This window comes from Wasmannia auropunctata, unplaced genomic scaffold (assembly GCF_000956235.1).
Source record: "Wasmannia auropunctata unplaced genomic scaffold, wasmannia.A_1.0 LD336092.1, whole genome shotgun sequence".
NCBI lineage: Eukaryota > Metazoa > Arthropoda > Insecta > Hymenoptera > Formicidae > Wasmannia > Wasmannia auropunctata.
The window spans coordinates 1,039,222-1,062,295 of NW_012026798.1; the positions used below are offsets into that span (position 1 = coordinate 1,039,222).

Consider the following 23,074-nt stretch of genomic DNA (forward strand, 5'->3'; position numbering starts at 1 on the left):
ATTATTGCGCCCCACTAGTCTACTTTATTTATACCTTCAGTTCAATCATCAATCCAGATAAATTTTTTAATTTAATAGTAATAATTATTTAAACAAGCTGATAGTGTCACGATGATCGAAGTGTTCGTCGGAGATAAATACAGAGTAAATTAATAATGAAGGTTTCGATCTATCTTCCGGTACATGGCACAGGGAGATCGATTTTGCTGGAAGGATCTAAAACTTAGTTCTGAACACGGATCTGTGAAAATAATTTTGTCGGGCCATCAAAATAATTATGTAATTGGAATCTCAAATTGGTTACTAAAATATGAAAATTTTTTGTGTTGCTCCTCATGCTTGAGTTTCTAACATAATTATTTTGATAAACTATTTTTTGTTTCCAATAAAATTGTTATCAGATCTGCCTCCAACAAAGTTTTAGTTTTTTCAACAAAATCATTCTTCCGTGTGTTGCTGCAAAATAATATCTCGCGATCGGTGACTTGAGAATCACCGTGCAATCATGAAGTAACGTCGCGTACGGATAACATTTTCTGCCGTGAGTCATAATCTTAATTCCGTTTTTTTCTTTTCTTTACGTCATAATAAATGAAAGACTAATTAAATACAATACTGATCAAATATACAATACATGATAGTATAAGCGTCATTCCTCTCTTCTCGGCAAAACCACGTGTAAAAATCCTTTTCTTCTCGTGAGAAGTAAACTAGTACGTTGACCTAAATCGTAAGCTATAAATATCGCGTGTACAAGCTCACGAATGTAAGAATTGTGACATGAAGGCGGCATTCACTTTCGAATTTCGTAATCGTTACTTGTCTTCACGATTCGGCGATACACGCAAGACACACCAAACGATTCTGCTTCATCGAGATATACTTTCCTTATTTTCGCATAAGAAAGGTTTCTTTAAACAGAAATTATATAAATGCAACATATACATATAATAATAAGTATATAAATGCAGCATATATAAATATTAAATTTATAAAAATGTAACACAAGTTATTCATCTCTTAAGCTACACTATCAGCACATTCTTGCAAGAAAAGTCATGGGTGCCGTACGTTCATTTAAGCCCAATTTCACAAATATAAGATTAACTTTTAATCTCGGTTTAACTTACTGTTCATCTCTTTCTAATTCTTAGATTAGAAAAAGATAAAGCAAGTCGAGTTAACCGCGAAACCGGGCCTTAATGCTACGTGCACGTCCGCACGTTTCGGGCGATCAAGAGAGATAAATCTATAGGTATAGTGGATGAAGAGGAGATTATTCCGCGAGACAAGCGGAACGGTTGCGCGACACGCGTGGACGTACACGAGGCTTCACTTATCAGAAATACTTTGCATTATCACTAAACATCACATACACGTTCCTCCTGCGATAAGGTCATCTTTTTCTTTTGTCAAGATTGGAAGAACCCCCCTTTTCGCGTGCGTTTTTTGTGCGCGTTCTCCCCCGGTACGTCCACATCGGCGCGGAACGCGGAACGCTCTCGCCGCGTTCAAAGGCAGAGATCCATGCGCGTGACACCGTCATCCCGAATCGCCGTCGACGCAGTGCCGATTATCGCGTTAATGGCAACGACGGCGACGACGGCGGCGGCGGCGGCGGCGGCGGCAGCGGAGGCGGCGTCGGCGGCGATGGTGGTGGTGGTGGCGACGGCGGCGCAGAAGCCCTTCCTTCCACTCTCGTCCGTTCCCCTCTCTTTCCACCACGTGTGAATTCTCGTCTCTGAGGTGAGCCGATGATCGAGATCGCTAGCAGCGGGTCCGTGGTAGCGATAGAGGGAGAGAAGCCGAGCGGCGCCTCTCTCGGAGGGGTACGCTCCGCGCGCTCCAGACTCCTCTGTATTTCGGGGAGTCCCGTTCGCAGTATATGTTCCGTGCGTATATCGTACACGTTAACGGGCACACACGCTCCGATTTACGCGCGTGTAGCACGCACACACGCGCGCGCGCGCGTTCGCCATTCTATTGGCGGAGGAGATTAGTGACCGCTGGTGTAGCACATTCCAGTAGTGTATATAAGGGCGGCTCTTCCGCACCGATCATGCATTATAACCGAAGGGTGTGACGCGGCATCACGCGGTGCAATCTCAGTTTTCGCACGTCTACCGGTCCGCGCACATCAGGGTTGAGAAGTACGTTTTCTCTTCTCACCGTTTCCGCGGTGCCTCGCAGTGAACTTCGCGATCGCGAGATCGTTTTTCCTTTTGCATCCCGCGCGACTTGTACTCGTTGCCTGATCTAAGATCGCGTGTCCTTCGCGCTCGCGGCGAACACCTTCGCGACAGGATCGGATCTCTCGACTCGTTCTACGATTGCCCGAGGCGACAGACATTGAATCTCACCGCGGAAAACTAAGAGAAGCCTGACTCAATCTTTCCCGTGTGAATCTTTTCAGTAGATCTCAGAGAGACTACTCCCCAGCTTTTCTAAAGATACAAAACCCAGTTGCATGAAAAATTTCGCTGTGCAACCATCCAGTTGAGAAACAAAATCGGCATTAACCTCGAGAGAAGAACGGCATCCAACATGAGTGTCACGGCAGTCCTTTTCTCAGGAGGTTCCTGGGTGACTGTTTTCCTGTCCACCTGCCTGCTGTCTCTCTTCTTGGTCCTGTTAACGCAACGTGGGAAATTTCTGTACGCTTTGAGGAACGTGCCCTATCCCACCGCGTTGCCCGTCATCGGCAACGCTTATCAGCTCAACTGCACGCAAGAAGGTAAGCCCTTTTATGATTGATTCGACGCGTAGAACTCCGTTGAAACGTTAAAGTATCGCAACGGTCGTCGACTGTTCTAAACTATTTCTGAAAATAGATGTAAACGATATATACGTCGATACTGCCGTTACTTGCCGCATAGGTTGCATAAAAAATATTGTTACAAAGAAAACCTATTTGTACGCGGAAATGGTTTGCTGAAATATTTTCTAAGAATTTTCTAAAAATAGCCGGATGCAGATCTGGAAATAATTTTATTGGACTAACAACATTGTGGAACTGAATTTTATAGCGCGAGTATGAATAGTCATTTCCGACATAGGTATTTTTGCCTACTGAACACAAATCCGTTGGCAAAACTTGGTTATCACATTAGAATTTTCAGAAAAATGAATCGCCATTTTCGCCTCGTTTGCCTCTTTGCCGCATTTTCTTCAAAATTGTGTTGTGATCATTTTCGTCAACTTTCGTCAACGGATTCGTGTTTAGACAAAAATACGTCAGAAATGACTATTTACATTCGTGATGCAAAAAAAAAAATCAAATTTTGTTCCACAGTATAATCAAAATAATTATGTAAGACGTTCAAGCTGATTGCTAGAATGTCAAAATGTTTTGCAGCATTATTCATCATGCTTTTTCTACATAGTTATTTCGATGGTCCAATCAAATTATTTTTAGAGTTGTATTTGCATGAATTTTGAGATATTTCAGCAAAATCGTCCCGTGTAACAATCGAAACAATGCGTTTTCTTCGTCTAAAGATTAAAAATAACAAAAAATCGTAAAAAGGATAGAAAATAAAAATATCATGTTACGTTTATAAGACATTTTATAATTTAAGTCATATATAGGATGAGTAAAAAAGAAAGTGATTATATAAATCAAAAAGTAATTCTTTTGTACAAAGCGAAAAGATTGAATCTTGAAATTTATCTAAATAAAAATAAAAATAAAGTCATATATATATTTAATATAGAATATTTAATATTTAATATAAAATATTTTGTAAACTGATTTCTAATAACTACTGTACATATGAAATGTTTTTTATAAAATACATATAATTAACAAACATATAATTAACAATAGTATTAAAGAAAGCAACTAAAAAAAATTTGCCTTGCAACAAAATAAATTTTTATTTTTCATAAATTTCATAGAATAGCAATTTTCAACAAGCATTAATATCTTTTTTTAGAAAGATAAGATTAAATTGAAACAACTGTCTTGCTTTATTATTTGAGTTCGCGAATATCAAACACGATCACACGTCGAAGTATTTAACGAAAGTATTAATATATGTAGATCAGTCTTCTGTCTTATGACATGTAATGCTTTTGAAAAGCAATGAATCTTTGTCGACGTGAGACGACGTTTGCATTTTTTGCATATTGAAGATTTCTTTGTCACATAAATCAGCGTAAAAATATCTTAAAAAACATTAAAGTCAAAAGAAGAAAGATAAACAGATTTATTAACTGCGATAAAAGTAACATTTTATTTTATCGTTAAGAAATAAATACTTAAAAAGAGAAAAAAGTTGGATGTGACTTTGTGTCTGCTTTAAGGAACGACAGAAAGCTTGTATAGTCAAATTGAAAGAGAAATTTATTTCAGGGAAAGAAATAAATGAACATAGTTTTCCTTGTTTAGGTATTTTGAAAATTTCAAGTGTCTTGCGTTTTGCCATTCCGTGACTTTCAAGGAAGCAATTTGCTATCTTCTGGCCTTGTTTTAAGAAAAACTTTTCTCTATAGATTGAATCTGTAGTATTAAATTATATATATATATATATATATATATATATATATATATATATACATACACAGTATATCTCAATTTTGGGAGAATTTATAATATATCTCTAAAGAGAAACTTTCTAGAATAAAACTGTTCGTAACAGTTATTTGTTAGCGTGCCATTACTTGTAAAGCTGAATTTTTGCGCCGGATTTTCAGAACTTTCTCAATTTTATAAATTTTGTAATAAAATCAGTGTAATAAAACCATTCGATCCCTAAAGATTATAAAGTCGCAATAATCAAAACATCAATTTTTTTACCCCTACAAATCTCCTGTCTTGTAACAATATCCTTGAGAATTTGCCTCTTGTAGCATAAATCTCCATGAGTAGAAATTAACCGAATAAAATATTATTACAAGAAAATGCTGCAATATTTACTTTTCTTCTTTTCTGGGTTAGAAAATGCTACGCTAGCATTATATCGAGGACACATCGGCATATTTACGTCACGCGATGTGTCTTTTTAAATAAATATAAATCAATACGTCTTATCTTTCGGTTATCGCTTAAAAATAAATCCATTTCCGCTTTTAAACATTAAAAACGTTATCATTGCAAGTTGTGATTAGCAGTCAGGCGTAATTTTTTTCCTTGATTAATCATTAAATCCATCGTTCTGATGTAATAAAATCGCTAACTTATTGCATTACGAATTCTTGCACACTCTCTAAATTCTGAATGATAGTTTTACACTTCAGTGAGTTCAACTCTCGGATCCGATCGGTGTATCGACGAAGTGACGTCAATTTTTGGGTAATTCACAACTTATATCTACATTGCTGAGTCCACTAACAAAAACCCATTCTGAGGGTTTAACTCAGCGACTTTGGTGCTTACAAAATTCACACGGGTAGTTCTGCAACAACGAAAGAGCGCAAAGCAACGAGAGATATTGGGGACAAACACGTGCCGGCTGCTGCACGATCGGCGCCGTGGTCAGATAAGGCACCTGCACGACCTGATCAAGATCTGGACGATCATTTTCGTCCATTTGTGAGTACTTACAAATTTTGTTAGGGAATTTTTTTATTATGTGAAATTATTTAACAGAGGAAAGAATTTTGATTCCTCTTATATCGTTTTACATTAATATTAATTAATTTAATTAAATAACATTTATTTAATAATATTTTTGACAGTTTTAAATTTTCCGGGATTTATATAATCGTCTCGCAAACATCGATGAAAACCCGTTTAGACTCGATTCAAATTACATTTCTTACATACACATGTATCATTGATAATAAGTCAGTTTGTATACACAAACTCTTAACACAGTTCTCCGTTAATCGGCAATAGTTTACACAAAATTGTTTGATAAGAAAAAATGTGATGTAAAGAAGAAATCAGCACTTCACGAGACGTAACAGTAAATTCATTTACAAAGGATCCCGTTAATAATAGTAATAATAGTAATTATATAATAAATTTAATAATAGTAATTGTAGTTTTGCTTAAATATACATTTATATATAACCATCTATATATTGATCTATTATTTTGCGTCTACGAAGATGTAATAGTGTTTGCATTCACGAAATATATTTTATGTCGCAAGAAGTTAAATAACTCATCCCGTATACGCATATCAATGTCTACATTTTCTTTTTCTTTCCTTCTAGATAATTTATGAGAGCATGAATAAAGAAATACCATACGAAGTATACTTCGATAACGTAACTGTAATTTATATGTGTATATTTCATGCAATAAAGATTTTTATTCCATTCAAACTGTTATATAACCATTTCAATCAAACCGTGTAAAACGGACGGTAGATCCTTTTCAGATATATGTTCTCCAGACGTTCAAAGGTTAAAAGCCGCGATTTTATTATATACATTTGTTCCGTTAAGACAATTAAATTGATCGCTGCGATATAAGACAAACAATATTTCGCATGTCTTTCGCGTAGAGACACGCGCGATGGGAGAAAGGAGAGGAAGAAAGGAGAGAAGTGTAATTCACTGTATCATCAGTCTACCAATGATAATTGTCTGGCCGTCGCACGCGTAAAGAAGCGAAGCCGAAGAAGAAAAAGAAGGAGAAAAAGAAGCGGGTCGAGGTCACTCGGGCGCGGGGCGGTCCGAATCTGCGGCATGCATAATTGCATACGATTTTGTGTTACATATCCTTCTCGTTTTGGAGGAAAGGGAGGCAAGATAAAAGAGAAAGCATCGGCGGCAGGGCAAAAAAAAAACAGAAAGAAATGAAAGAGAAGAAACGCCCAGGACCCGGCGGCGCGAGATTCCACGCGGCCGACTGGCCTGTCTCGAGATAATTCCGTGCCCAGACTCCGGCCAGACGTCGTCCTCGTCCGCGGGAGGAGACTAGAATTTAGAGCGCTTTAATTCCACTATGATATAGATAAATAGCGGCAATCAAAAGAACATTATGGCAAACGATTGGCATAAAATACGACGGAGGCGCGATTAACGCGCGGTGGCAATACTTGATCGCGCGGATATAAAGTGCGAAAAGATCATCGTCAAACGATTGTTATCACGCAAAGCGAGATTAGCGTGGCGTGCATCGATTAATTTGTCGCTTGAAATTGCGATCTGCGAGATCGCTGTCCGATCATTCTTTTTCTCTTCTCAACTTCATTTTCGTTCATTGCGCACTTCCAGAGAGTGACATCGCGCCAAATAAGATGAGAAGAATATTATTATCAATTAACTTGTTGGCCAATAATATCAACTCTCTAAAAGTGAATCAGTGGAATCATCACTGATTGTCAGTCTATATCATTTTTTCAGTGACATACTTAGAACTGTGATAAACAGTGACTATTTGAATGTCGCTTCAGTGATATTCACTGTTTAAATCAGTGTATTATCACTGAAGCGACATTGAAATAGTCACTGTTTATCACAGTTCTAAGTATGCCACTGGAAAATAATATACACTGACAATTAGTGATGATTTCACTAATATACTTTTAGAGAGAACGTGTATGCAGTTTTTGTTATGAAAAAAATGCACGCAGAAAATTATATGTAATTAAATAATAAAAAACCTTTAAGAAAAGAATACGAAACTTAAGCGCGTAACAAAAATCATTTAAAGACTAAACGAGACATTGATATTTATTTTTCACTTGAAAAATATTATGTGCAATCTAACTCTACTTGTGACACACTTGGAATATGTACAACGTATCTCGCGGGTATCAGCTGGTTATGTCATATACTTATTCTTTGTTCAATTTTATGATGTATCCTTACGGCAGAGGGGTCGAGGGAGCCGACGTTGAAATAGACCATCAAGGAGTTCTCCAGCGTCCGAAGGACGCCTGGCGTCTAGTACGTCAAGGCCTTTGACAGCATCTTCCGCTCTTTCCAGAGCTACCTTTCTCTCTTTGTCTGCCTATTGCACTCTCCTTCTCTCTCTTGCTTTTTATATACATCGTCCACGCGCTGACCATTTTCAACCGGTCAATGTCCGGTCAGCCGTCGCGTTTCAGCCGTCAACTCGCTGCACGTGCAGCACGATTTCTCTCTTCCTTCATTGCTCCGATCTTGATTCTCCATCTCCCCTTCTCCTTTTTCTCTCTTCTCCTCCCCCCCCTCTTTCTCTAATAATGTCTTATTAACAAAAAAGATTTAATTTTATTAAAATAGTTTTCGATATACTAAACAATTGATCATTTACATATTTATCTTTTTTATGAACAAAATACTACTTTTTTAAAATAGTTACAATTGTTTTAATTAGCATGTTCTATTTTTTTATCTTTATTTCTTCTTTTTATTATTCCTACTATAATTTAATGTTTTTCTCAAAATCATATTATATACCGATATTTGCTACTAAAATTTTTTAAGTGATTTCTTTGAATATTAAGAAATAGGTACACATCAAGCTTTAAGCGCAGTGATTGTGATATCAACTTGTACATTAATAAATGTATCACGCAAGAAAAGCTTTTTAATTTATGAAGTTATAATTTTGTATTAAAATAAAGTAAATTGGTAAGTTTTTGTTGTTTATATAAAAGAACTTTTTGCTAATGCAAAAAGAGTTAATATCCTCATTCACTTTTATTCGTATTTCGTGTTGCTCAACATTTTATTTGCATTATTCTTTTTATGCAATTACACACGCATACGCTTTATTTATCAAATATCTTGTTCTGGTTTCATTTCTCCTTCTGATAAGGCTTATTCTAAATATTTCTTCCACTCCTTATTTTTCTTTTTATTTATTCTTCTTTTCTTTTTATTTCTCCATATCGCATTATATTCACATTACTTTTCTATTTTTTTCATTTTCATTCTTTTTCTTGTTCTCGAAGCTCGTGGATTACATCAGTAAAAGTGTATCTGTGATAACGACGCGATGATTGGTCGGACATGCAGCTGTAATGTAGAAAGTCTATTTCTGCACGACGTCGCGGGTCAGTGACCGCGAGAATAATTGAAGATGATTCTCGTGGAAAACTTCATAAATGCAATAACAAGCGACACGTGTACTTGATGAGTATCGAATGCCTATTGTTATGAAGAAGATTGTCGAAAAATTATCTTAGAGAAGTTCTAATCAGCATTTGTCTTCTCGTAACATATGTATTAATCACCTGTTAAAATGATAATTTTTAAATTATCTTTTAAGAAAATCAAATAATTATTTATTATATATATATATATATATATATATATACAATATATTATATTCCAATATATTATATTTTTTTGTTATATTTTAAAAATTATTCAAGATATCAAAAAATGTTTTATGCAAAATTTTAAACCAAAATAACTCTTATAATTCGTAAAATAATTTCGTTATATCATACATCGTTGTATTCGTTAAAACAAACGCTATAACTTTTATCATATTAAAATTGTCACGTTACCGTGCAAAAATTAATCATGTCTTTCCACTCTCTAACATAGATAATATTTCTAAGTCACTGTGCTTACAATAAAGTTTAGTCAGAGCCGTTTAATTTGATATTATACTTATTAGATCTATCTCTATTAGTTTACAAGATAAAAAGGGGTGATCACTTATACGGGGACACCCTGTATATTAGCGGGAATAGCAGTATATATTTAATTTTGTAGTTATAATTTCATTAATAATTCCTTGTTGTTTATCGAGTGTTAAACAAGGATAAAATGATACATCGTGGGCTTTACGGAACTCAGCTAGTATATCACCCAGTATAGTACATATAATCATACCCAAATTTTGAATTTCCAGATTTGTTACAGAGAGCGAGCGTGCCGGTCTGCCAAGCCAAAGGTTCCAGATTCCCTCTGCAGAATCAAAATATTTTCAGTCACTCGTGTCTCCTCTCGACAGTCCGGCAAACCACTCCACGAGAGTATTCTTGCCCACAAAAAAAAGAAGAGTGTTACAAAAAGGCCGGTTTTTACTGTGCTTGAGGAAAGTAATGTAAATGCAACTCAATTATTCGCAAGATAAGTCGCTATGCTGCACGTGTCGATGCGCCGCCGCGCATTTTTTTGACTTTAAACTCAATTTTCGATGTGTTCCCGACGTGTGATTTATTTAACTGCACCATTAGATTCCTCGTCTCAACTATAAGAAACGATGTCGATTTTACTTTCCGCAAGCACAGTAAAAGCTGGCCTTTTCGTAACACCCTTCTTTGGCCGAAACCGAAGTTAAAATGTGGGCCCTATATAGGGCCTGCGTGGATTTAAGTCGTGGCACATAGAAAAACGTTAAGGCGTAAGACGTAAGCAGTAAGTGAATTGGCCAATCACGGTAAAGAACGTAAGATTCTTGCCTTAAGTTTTCTATTGTGATTGGCCGCTTTGCTTACTGCTTACGTTTTACTACTTTACATTTTTCTATTTTTCTCCTTGTCTACTATCAGGTAGCCGCGATGATACCCGATTCTGTGACTTTTGTAACAAATCTGGAAATTCTACTATATATAATAATAGACATAATACATATATATATATATATTAATTTAAAATAATTATTATTATTAATTAATATTTACTCAACATAATTTAATCAATAGAAATAAAATCTCAATAAATCAATTCTAAAATTATATAAAAATATTACTGTGCATGTGTGGATCGAGGAATCATCCTTATGATCTTCAAATTGCAAGTGCGGCGAATTAATTATAAAGACACCATTGTGCGATGCTGATACGAAGCTGTCGAACATTGCAAACGAAATTCCGAGTAATAAATTAATCTCTTTAGTTTGATATGATTTCTTTAAGAATTGGCTCACACAGGTCAATAAACAGAAGCAAGAAAGTAGATAAAAATAATTAACTGATTTTTATCCACGGTTTTTGCTTTTGGCCTTCGAGAATTAATGCGCATTGACGGGAGAGAAGGCCGGAGAGGCAAGAGAAGGCAAGAGAATTATTAATGAAATTATAATTACAAAATTAAATATATACTGCTATTCCCGCTAATATACATATATTTATACTGCTATTTCCGAGCTCAACTGTAATGTGATCGGTAATCGCATACGGTGGAGGAAAGAATATAATATCTTGAATTACGGAACGAAGTTTCCATCGTAAGCGGTGGCTATACCTACATGTATGCGAATCGGCGAAAGTATCAACATTCCATGTAATTATCAATTATGCGACAGCAATTTATTAAATAAAAGAACGATTTAATAAAAAATCTTACTATGGCTGAATTTTTAGACTTCCGCTTTTAGTGATGAGTCAAATCGACTTGAAACCTATATTAGAACGATTTTACGTATTTGTCTAAAATTCGTTTCGGCGATTTGTCTGTTTCAGACTTCTTCCAGAAGCTGATAAAATGGGCGTATCAATTTGGCGATATTTATCTGGTCTGGGTCGGCCTGCGGCCCTTCATCTTTCTCTACAGAGTGGAGGCGGTGCAACCCCTGCTCAGCAGCAGCGTGCACATCGACAAGAGTCTCGAATATCAGTACTTGAAGCCTTGGTTGGGAGAAGGCCTAGTAACCAGCACTGGTAAGTGACGTCTCATAAACCAAGGTTGCATTTATGACGGTGACGGAGATCAATAATTGTCACACATCGAAGAAATGATCATGGATAAAGTATTCAAGACAGACTTTGAATTATATGGTAACTTTGAATTACATTTTTTGTGATTTGCATGAGATAAACAGCATTAATACGTATAAATGCATACGATAAATACTGCGCAGTGAATAAATGGATTCATAGATTTATGATAATTCGTTCATACGAACGGATGCGATGTATTGTAATTGCTGTTCAATCCGTGTATAAATATATATTGAATGAAATATATATTATGAGCAAATATACACAAAATATATATTATAAGTAAATCTATGCGAAAATTCATATAAATATTACATCATGTAAAAGATTTTTGCGTTCTGAAGAAAAATTGTTATTATAGAGTATTTATGTTTCTAAATACAATACAATCTTGTATCTCTCATATGTAGTTGCTATATACATAACATTTAAATTGTTAAATCCTATTGATTTGAAGAAATTCTTTAAAAACATAAAATCCAAAAAATATTACACATCTGAGAACTTTAAACAATAAAAATTGCTATTAACTCTTAAAAATAAATTAAAGAGTTACATTATTTATTGGATTAATAGTGACTCTATTTTGATATTAAAATTTTAGGTACGTATATGAAACGGATAAAATTTTGATTGATCTTTCGGCTGTCAAATCCCACATTAATTTCTGAATTGTCTTCAACTTTTGCATACTAAAATTATTTTTCTTTTTTACACTTTTTTAACCTCAGGCAGGTTGTGAATTAATGATTTGCATGATAGGCATGCCAGACTGTTTAAGTGTGCTATTTCAAGATGATTATTAATAATGACTGGCAAACTACCAGCTATTTTTAAAATTAGTCAGGCAGAAAAATACTTGATAGAAAATCTTATTGCTTTTTTTATTATAAAAATATATCTTTAATTTATAATTTAAATAAAAATGTACATATTCAAGTTTAAATGTAAAATTTAAATTAAAGGTTGATTAGAATCTATAAACTAACACGTGAGATTTAAAGTCTCGTAAAATTGACAGAACATTGTATTTATATATATTTTATCTACTTTGTCTTTGGATCTTTGAAACTGAAAACTTTGGAATTGACGACTTTTGTTTAGAAATCATTAGCACATGTTCAACGAAGGCTCTCATGTGGCACGTGAAAGACACGTGCTACTTGTAACTGATTGTGAATAATAGTATCTTTTGCCAAAGCAACATCGTAACATTTTCGATGTTGCAATGTTGAATCGAATTTCTCTCTGAATAAATCTTATCCGCTCGTGAAAAAGATAAGCATGTAGTTAAGGATTTATTTTAAAGTCGACCTTATATGATTATCAATTTAGATCAAGCGAGTTCTTTCAGCGTTGCTGCTTAGTGCTCTTTGAAAATATTTGAATACCTAAAATCTAAAAGTATTTAAATTCTTGTATGCGAATTGTAATCTGTTCGACCTTCTTAACACGTGGTTACAATGTGTTTTTAGAATATTTCTGTCTTTTTCTCTTTCTCTCATTTCAATAAACTTACATATTTCATTTTTTGCCGAAGAATACGGCCGTTAATTTACATAGATGCTATCGATTTTACAAAAGAAAATGTATTAGAAAGATGATGTTCTGAAAAAATATTCAGTGGGACTTTTATTACGTAAGTGACCTGTTACACATTGTGTGCGAAAAGTTTGCTCTGCAATTGAAATCGATAAATAATTTATATTTACGACCTGCTCGATAAAGATAAAATATGCGGAAGATACATCTATCGATGTGTCTTTCGCATATTTATGATTATTCATGAATCATAAATTGATTTAAAAATATTTCAGACGTTGCATTTTTTTTATCATAACTAGTCATTTTGAATAATGCAATTTTTTTTTATTTTATCAAAAAAGGTAACTCAAATTGACAAAAGGATTATGTTCAGAAACAGAATGTCAGTTGTAAGATTTGTTATAATTTTCCATTGAAAATTATCTCTGTTCGATCGCGCTCAATTCCGATTCTTCTCATACAATGCTAATCATATATATAGCTCTTTGTCATACTTGCGCACTCTTTCCATTTATCGCTGATTCATTGAATGTTATTTAATTCTTGACCTAGAAATAATAGTTTTATTTTGCCTCTTTTGCGTATCATAGCGTAAAACTGCCAATTTCTTGCCAATATAAAATATTACTTGAATTACATGCCATTTCTTTAATTTTTGTAAATTTTTTAGACAGCGAGCGATCTAAGATTTTAGATCGCTGTTCAGAAAAAAGAGCTGCAATTTGATTATATACAGATTATTTTTATAGTTTGTTATAGTTTGTTTTTTTACCGTTGGTGTGGCTATACAATAAAAATTACATATGATGCGTATCTTTTTCAGGCGAGAAATGGCACTTCCGCAGGAAGCTGCTGACACCGACCTTCCACAGCGGTCTTCTCGAGGTATACTTGAAGACCGTGAAAGAAGAGACGAGCATCCTAATTTCCTGTTTGGAGAAAGAAGTGGGCAAATGGTTCGACGTGGTTCCTTACGCGAAACGTGCCGCCCTTGACATTATATGCGGTGAGTTTAACAGGAGCGCGGTAACGTGTTTTACGTCAAATATTCATGGAAATGTAGCAACTCCACGAGGGAGACGCTACAACATATTTTTTACCGAAGAGGCGTATTATCGATGAGTGCAGTTATTTAGCAACGAGTACAATTTAGCACGGTGCTAATAATAATTTATCGTTTAAGCACGGTGACCTCATCAAAATCATTTCCGGACTGCCTAATTACACGAACATATTAACTAACTTCATTACAAATAAACAATCATTTTTACTATTTTTAGCAGAATTCTATTAAAATATTCGGTTATTTTATATACAGAAGTGTTCAGCTCTGTTAAAAGAAATTGAGCGTGTATTGATTTTTCAATATAACGTTGAACATTTTTTTTCAGAAATACAAGCACTGAGAGTTTATCTCTAAAAATTCAATCATTAGTTAATGAACGCCTTTCGTTAAGCCTTGATGACTTACGCCGGGATTCGCGAGCAAATCGGAGCGAGCTAAATCGAAGACTCTACTGCCAGTCCAGTTTGATAATAACGGCGCCTCTGTTCGAGTTCGTATTGCTAAACCGATATGGCGACCACTGTCGTTTCCTCATTTTTTTCGGCGCTCGTAATTTATTTTTCCATTTAAATAGTGTGCAGATCTCACATGCCACGGCTGACGTCCGAAGTCAAGTGAGTCATTAGCACGTTATTAACAGTATAATCCACCATTAGGTTTTCGAAAAAAATCCCTGCGAGACCTCGCAAAGACTTGATCTCTCTTCGAACGATTGATAAGAACGGAAATATTTTTATTCGACACGAATTCATTTGGCGCATTCTTATTGCGCGAAATGACGCTTGAAAAACAATGATATGTCCGAGAAAGAAGATGTTGATATAAATATTAACGCATATAAAGAGGGGAACTCGATACAAACGATGCGACAAAAGATTGCCGCCTGATGTATAGCGGCCTTCAGTTGCCCCAATTAAAATACGTACTCGAACGTTTTGAGAAAGGGTGAAGTCCCATGAGGCGTATTTGCCGCGTATCGCGTAACCGCGTAACCAATCGGAAGCGATCTGCTTGGCGAGAAACGCGAAACAAAAACAACAGATCGCTTCTGATTGATTACGCGGTTACGCGATACGCGGCAAATACACGCGCCTCATGGGACTTCACCCTTATTCGTACGCTGATACGACTGCGGGCGTAAAAATATCTCTTGCGCCTCTTTCCCGCTATCAATATTACAACAATACTTCGTGTGTTGATAATTTGTGTTATAAAAAAAAACGACCCGTTATCAACATCACGGTAAACATTACCGTGCAGATTCTTGAAGTAACTTCGTCGTATCCAATTTATTTTTCTTTGGCGAATCAAGTAATTGCGCCTTGACACAAGAATGATCCATTTATTTCGACTTGAGCGAACCGCAGATTCTCAGATTACACGATCGACGTAACCATGCGTCTCAGTAACTTGACATATCGCGGCTGCGGTAATTTAATTATCCGTTACATTTTTTTTCAGGTTTCTTATGCTTTTATTGATCTGACTCATTTATTCATAAACGTAAATGTATAAAACTGCGCATCTCCCAATGAAGTTGTCACTATCGGTTTAGGAAGAGCGAAAAGCTTAGCTGTGTCTGTAACGCTTTCTTCTCTAAGGTTCGATTAGATCGTTATTTAGACTTTAAGCGAGGTTTAAAATTCTCTTTTTCTCGTATGATATTATATTATCTGATATTATTATTTTTTTTTAATAAGAATATAATGATTAGCATTAAGAACTAACTTGGCTCTTTGTCCTGTATAATTATTATTTTAAATTTCTCTTTTTTTCTCTCTTAAGGTTTTAAAGAGAGACAGACAGTTTTAAACTTAAAATTAAAATAACATTGGTCAATCATAATCAAGCCTAAATATTAATAGTAATGATAATGAATTAATAGTAATGTAATGTTAAAGAGAAATGATCTGACACGTATTTCAATATAATGCTTCTTCTCTCTAACAGAGCACAGATGCTAAACATCAGAAGATGGGGAATGCTATACTTATTACGTCTACACATTTAATTCGAATTTTTGAATTGACAAAAGAAAAAAAGATGAATAATCAATTATCGCCGATCACCGATTGTCTATACTGATCGCAAATGTTTCGACGGAACGGTATTAAAATTTTTCACGTATTCTGAAATAAATACGCCTTTCACATATATATGTATGTGTTATCTACATTACACCATTCGTAAAGTGGATAACACCAATTATCATAATGACAGTTAAACACACAGTTTAACATCTAATTTTCATCAGCGTGATAAATCGCATATCATTGTTTTGAACACTCTCGTAAATAATTAATTTAGTATATCATTAAAACAATAATACTTATATCATGATACTTTTGAAGTTTGTAGATAATTATTTATTCACGCACGCTATGTACGTCAATTATTAAACTGTTAAATTATATTGTAAAATTACATAACACATATTAGAATAATACATAAATTAGAAAATTTTATCTAAACTCAATTTTAATAATTTTATTAATAATAATAATTAGTTTAGTACTTTTAATAACTCATTAATTTTACTCTTTAATCTTTAATTTTACTAATTTTATTTCAGATACTGCGATGGGCTACAAGCTTAACGCGCAGAAGAATTCCAAGAACGAGTACATCAAGGCTATAGATAAGTAAGTTCATGATTCATTTAAAAATACTTATATCTGTATGCTTTTGACACAATTTTAATGCAATATATAAGCCGAATTTTATTTGAAAAAAATTTTCTATTCCTAATTTGCAGGATTGCGTCTATTGTGCAGATGCGTTTCGTGAATGTGTGGCTATCGTCGGATTCGGTCTTCAAGCTGACCAAGGCGGGACAAGAGCACGACAACTCGATTCGCGTAATACAGGAATTCGTCGATAAGGTGATAATTATATACTATATATAATTAAGTGAAATAAATTCAGATAATTAGAGCTACTTTCAACAGAAGATAGCTATAATTTCGTACTCCAATTTCACGAGAAATCTTGCAGGCTATCATTAGCCAAAATAATAAACAGGGTTTAATGAATACATGAGATTATTTGCCATCTCATTACTGTTTTATAAACAAAATTAATCACTGAAATTTCGATTTGAATAGGTTTGTTTCAAATTTTAGATAACTTTAGATAAATTAGACTTGTATAACAAAAAGAGAAATACCTATCTTTTTTTTTCAGCGCGATTGCTCTTATCTTGTCGTGTATACATTATATAAAGGAAACATCGTTATTTCTGACTTCCTAAAAGGTCTACAGTAAATTCAATCTTAGATTTTTTTCAAACGTCCATTCTCGAAACGATAAAGAAATTTTAAAATATGTTTTTCGACATCACATTTGCGAATCTGTATGCAATGATATCAAGAACAATTTAATCTGCAGGTAATTGCAGAAAGGAAGATCGAGTGGAAACACAAGTGCGATGGCAATTTTAATGATCCGACAAAGAAGAGGCGAGCTCTGCTCGATTTGCTATTGGAAATGTCACATAACGGCACTGTCCTTTCGGACGAGGACATTCGAGAGGAGGTGAACACTTTTATGTACGCTGGCCACGACACGATGGCCACCAGCATATCGTGGACCCTTTACGCGCTGGGACGATATCCCCAATATCAGGTATATCCTTTGCATTATCGCATACTTCAATTTCTATACTCAATAGATGACAAAATCTAATGGATCAATTGGCATTTCGTTGTATCTCTGGTATAATTTTGGACAATCTTAAACAAAGAAGATATTTTATATTTTTGCATCTCGTGCGCATTTTAGATACGCTTCTTAAAATTACTTTTTAGTGTACAGATTTAGTTGAAACTTAAATTTATCTCCTTTTTCTATATTTTTTAAACTATATTTTTTTCCATTGGTTTAACTGTAGCGTTTCTTTGTTTTTCCTTTAGGAAAAAATTCTGGAAGAATACAACGATGTATTGGGCTCGGGTGAAATTACGTTAGAAAACATACAAAAATTAACATGGCTGGAGGCGTGCATCAAAGAGCAGTGGAGACTATTTCCAGTGGCTCCGCTTATTGCGAGGCAAATTTACAAGCCGATTGAAATAAGTACGTACCTCACGTATCTTCCATTTCTAAAATATTATTTCAACGCGTTACACTATTTCATATTAATCAAAATTGCCGTAATTATCGATTAATCGATATTAATAAAGCTACTATTTCATCAAGTAATTGTCGGATAACGAACTTTAAAATATATAAATAGCTATTGCTATCGCTCAGCCAACAATCGCGTGACGCACATAAATTCCTTTTCACATATACGAAATTAAGCACTTTTATCGAATTTTAGTGGGCAATCAAATCCCACCGGGCTCGACGGTTCTCATCAACTCGTACTTGCTGCATCGGGACCCCCGTCACTTCCCCGAGCCGCACATTTATCGTCCGGAGCGATTTTTGCCCGACGGTCCCAAGTTACCGCCTTACGCCTTCGTCCCCTTCAGCGCCGGCTCGCGCAACTGCATCGGCTGGAAGTTCGCCACGTTGGTGATTAAAGTGGCGATCTTATCCATGTTGAAAGCCTTCCACGTGGAGGCTCTCGACAGAGAGGAGCAATTACGCTTCATATCCGAATTGGTACTGGTCAGCGCAAACGGACTACGTCTCAAAATTACGCCGCGTGAACGCGAACATTCACTCGCGCAAGATTCGTAGGCGAAACACAGAACTGCAGAAGTATCGCGTGAGAGGGATAGTGGCCTGAAAAGGAGAAAAGCCTAATTTCGTGACCCTGTAGTTCCCCCAGGAGTGCCCTGTTTTTCTCGTGTCGTCGCTTACACCTTAATAAGATTTGATCTTTCAATTTTTTCATCTTGATATCGATTTATATATCATTCGAAAGAAAATAAATAGGGTAATTGTGCGATAAAGCACATTTTCTTTCTATTATATATGTTATATATTATATTACTTATATTATGTTTTTTTTTTAATGGTACAGACTGATGTCAATTGAGGAATTCCTTTTCATCTTTGAAACGCATCTGATATAAAAGAATTTGAAAACAATCAATTGTAAGACCTTTAATAATAAATGATAATAAGTAATTGAGATGCGAAAACGTCAACACGGTCACACTCGTCAGTCTTTAAAACGCAGCTCCAAATCAAATAGTACGTAACATCACAATTAAATTTCCGAGGCAATCTAATTCTTTTTAAATCCTGTGATAATAACTTATTGCAAAAAATATTATTTTAACCTGGATTTGAACCTGGATCTCCTTACCGCGGAGATCCAGGTTAAAATCCTGGCTGAGAGAATACTTTTCGCAATAAGTTATTTTTCACAGAATTTAAAAAGATGCTCTATGAGCATCGAATTATTAGATTGCCTTGGCAATTTAATTGTGACACTACGGACTATTCGGTTCGGAATTGCGTTTTAAAGACCGACGATTTTTCGGCGCTCAATTTGCCTGCAGAACTGAGAATTGTATATAAGAGTCATATATATTATAATATCATCAAGCACCAAGATCCGCTTTGTATCATGTTGGCGTTTTCGTATCTCAATTGTAACACTCCACGGTCGATCCTGATACTTATTGTTAGTTATAAGTACTTATAAATCGAATTGGAAAAAATTAAAACGCAAAAGTAAAAAGAAAAAAAAAAATCGTTGTATCACATATTATGCATTCACATACGTTGACCTTAATCTGAACTTCTACTTGTTTATTTACGAGTCAATTATTGTTCTATTGAACTATAATTTTATTCATTTATTCCGAAAAAAAGTAAAATACTTATTTTAATCCGGAATTGAACAATTGATTGTATTTTTGAGAAATTAGAAAACCGTAAAAAAAAGAGTTAATTAAATCAAAATTTGACACTTAATGAGTGAATGCTTTACTAGTTTGTCTAGTGTGGTTCTAGCAAGAAATTGTATCGTATCATATTTGTAAATTTATAATAAATATATTATTCGAATATTTTCTTTTGAAAATGACTAAAAGGGTATACATTAATTACTTAGAAAGAAAATAATAATCGTTTATTTACGCTTCATGAATTATGTTTCCCTCTCTTCAATCATTCAATCATATATTTCATAAATCCATAAAGATGTAACGTAGATTCGAGATTGAAAAATTATGAATAGTGATAGAGTAGAAATGAAGAAAAGGAAAAGGCTTTTGAATTATATTTTTTTATATCTCCTGTGTGAGAACAACGACTGAGCGAAAAGAAAATATTATAAGGAAAAATATTATAATAATATAAGGATAAATATATTTACTATGTCTATCTGTATAATCTGTTACTGTCCACGAAATTTCGCATACGATGTTCGAACAGTTTCGCATTAGCATCGCACAATAGAGTCTTTGTAATTAATTCGCCGCAATGTACTTTGAAGATCAAGAGGACTCCACGTGCTCAATAATATTATGTCTTATCTGTATATCTTATATAACTTTAGAATTCATTGAGATTTTCTCTATACCAATTAAATTATGTTGAAATATTACAAGATAAATTGCACTTACTACCATGCGTGTAATATTTTCTTTAATTATAGTTAATTTTAAGTTTTAAGGATGTTTGAGCTGTACAATAGTCAGTTAAGAGTTACTAAAATTTGAAAACTGCATGTTTCTTAGGTTTATATATTGTATAAAATATAAAATTTATTTAAAAAGAATAACGTTAATATTTATTTCTATAAAACTATTCTTCATCCTGCAGAGCATACGCTGCAGAGTCTTTTTCATAAAAAAAAGACGAACGAAAAATTATATATTTGGCGCGAGACGCTATCATGTTTCCTAATACATAAATTTACATCGCAAAAAACTAAATAACTCATTCTATATTATATGTACATTTTTTTCTAGGTTTTCTATAGGTTTTCTCCCTTTTGGATATTTTACATAAGCGTGCAGAAATAAAGAAATTACCATCAAAGTATAAATACTATTCACTCTCTAATTGTAATATACATTTCACGCAAAAAAATTTTTTACTTCGAATAAAAAAAAGTTTTAATCAAAGTAACAATAGTTTTTTTTTCAAAGATATGTTCTCCAAATATTTCAAAAGTTAAAAACCTCGAATTTATTATGCAATTGTTCCGTTAAAGGATATTTTCCGTTGCCTATTTCCACTAATGTAGATAAACTTTAATCTCGATTCAATTTACTCTTTATCTTTTTTCAATTCTTAAAATTAGAAAAAGATGAAGAGTACATTAAACTGAGATCAAAGTTAATCTACATTGGTATAAACGGGCATTAGACTGCAATTAAATTGATCGCTGTGATACAACACGAACAATTTTTCGCGTGACTTTCTTTCGCGTGAGAGACATATACGCGCGCTATGGGAGACGAAAACAGAAGAGAAGCGTGATTCGTAAGCTCAGTCCACCAATGATAATCGCCTGGCCGTCGCACGCGTAAAGAAACGGATGCAAAAAAGAAAAGAAGAATAAAAAAAAAGAAGAGGAGGAAGAAGTGGATCGAGGTCACTCGGGCGATTTAAATAACGACCCGTAATTACATACAACTTTGTATGTGCGATATTACGTATCTTATTTCTTGTTTTGGGAGAAAGGGGGAGGATAAAAATAGAAAGCATCTGCCTTACGCAAAACCAGTAGCAAGCTTAAAAAGAGTAAGAAACGCAAGAGAAGAAACACCCAGGTCCCGGCGCGAGATTCCGCGTGGCCGAGCGACGACTTGCCGGAGATAATTCCAGGCTCCCAGACTCCAATCGTCGTCCTCGTTCGCGAAAGGAAAACAGAATCTAAACACTTTAATTCGTACGTCCGCTATAATAGATAAATAGCGGCAATCAAAGGAACATTATACGGCGAGCGATAGGAGGCTTGATTAACGCGCGGTGGCAATACTTCGTGCGGATGTAAAGTGCGAAAAGACTGTCGTCGAACGATTGTTATTGATATATCACGCAAAGCGAGATTAGCGTGGCGTATATCAATTAACTTGAAATGGCGTTTTACAAGATCGCTGATGCGATATTTCTTTTTCTCTCCAACTTCATTTTCGTTAATCATTGCGCATTTCCAGAGAGCAACAAATTGAAATTAAAATTTTTTGGAAATAAATGAAAAAATTAACCAGGCAATCGTATTCAGATAATAATAAGAAGAATATTATTACCGAGTTTACTACAATTAACTCGTTGGCCAGTAATAATAAATATCAACGTGTATGCAGTTCTTAGTATGAAATGCACGCGGAATAAAATTACGTAACGATCAGATGGAACAACTTTTAAAAGAAAAATACGAAACTTAAGCGTATGGCGAGAATTACTTAAAAACGAAACATTGATATTCATTTTTCACTCGAAAAATGTTACGTACAATCTAACTCTACTTATGTATGACACGTGGAATATGCACAATATATCTCACCGATTATGTCACACATGCTCTTTGTTCAATTTCGTGACGTATCTTTGTAGCGGCTACGCGGAAGGGTCGAGGGAGCTGACGTATCCGGTGCTCAAAGAGGCCGTCGAGAGATCCACCATCGTCCGAAGGACGCCTGGCGTCTCGTATGTCAAGATTCGCATGGCATCGACAGCGCTTTGCGCTCTCTTTCCAGAGCGACGCCTTTCTCTCTTTGTGTGCGTGCGTCTTTTTCTCTATCTTGCTCCCTCTCATTCCCTTTCTGTCTTTCACTTTTACATTCATCCTCCATGTGCGATACACACTGTCCATTTTCAATCGGTCAACGTCCGGTCCTTTCGGCCGTCAACTCGCTACACGTGCACCGCGATTTCTCTCTCCCTCCATTACTCCAATCTTGAGTCTTTATCTTTCCTTCTCCTCTTCTCTCTTTCTCTCTCTCTCTCTCTCTCTCTCTCTCTCTCTCTCTCTCTCTCTCTCCGCCTT

The 23,074-nt window shown here is 34.8% G+C and overlaps 1 protein-coding gene across 1 annotated transcript; it reads left to right on the forward strand.

Annotated features, from left to right (window-relative positions):
• The first annotated feature begins 1,839 nt into the window (after positions 1-1,839).
• Positions 1,840-20,854, forward strand: LOC105462849 (cytochrome P450 4c3-like). The gene is made up of 8 exons (XM_011709706.1): positions 1,840-2,734; positions 11,304-11,501; positions 13,930-14,112; positions 16,745-16,814; positions 16,928-17,054; positions 17,560-17,796; positions 18,084-18,246; positions 18,494-20,854. The coding sequence occupies exons 1-8, from the start codon at positions 2,545-2,547 to the stop codon at positions 18,856-18,858; spliced, it is 1,533 nt and encodes a 510-aa protein (XP_011708008.1). The 5' UTR covers positions 1,840-2,544; the 3' UTR covers positions 18,859-20,854.
• Positions 20,855-23,074: the final 2,220 nt, after the last annotated feature.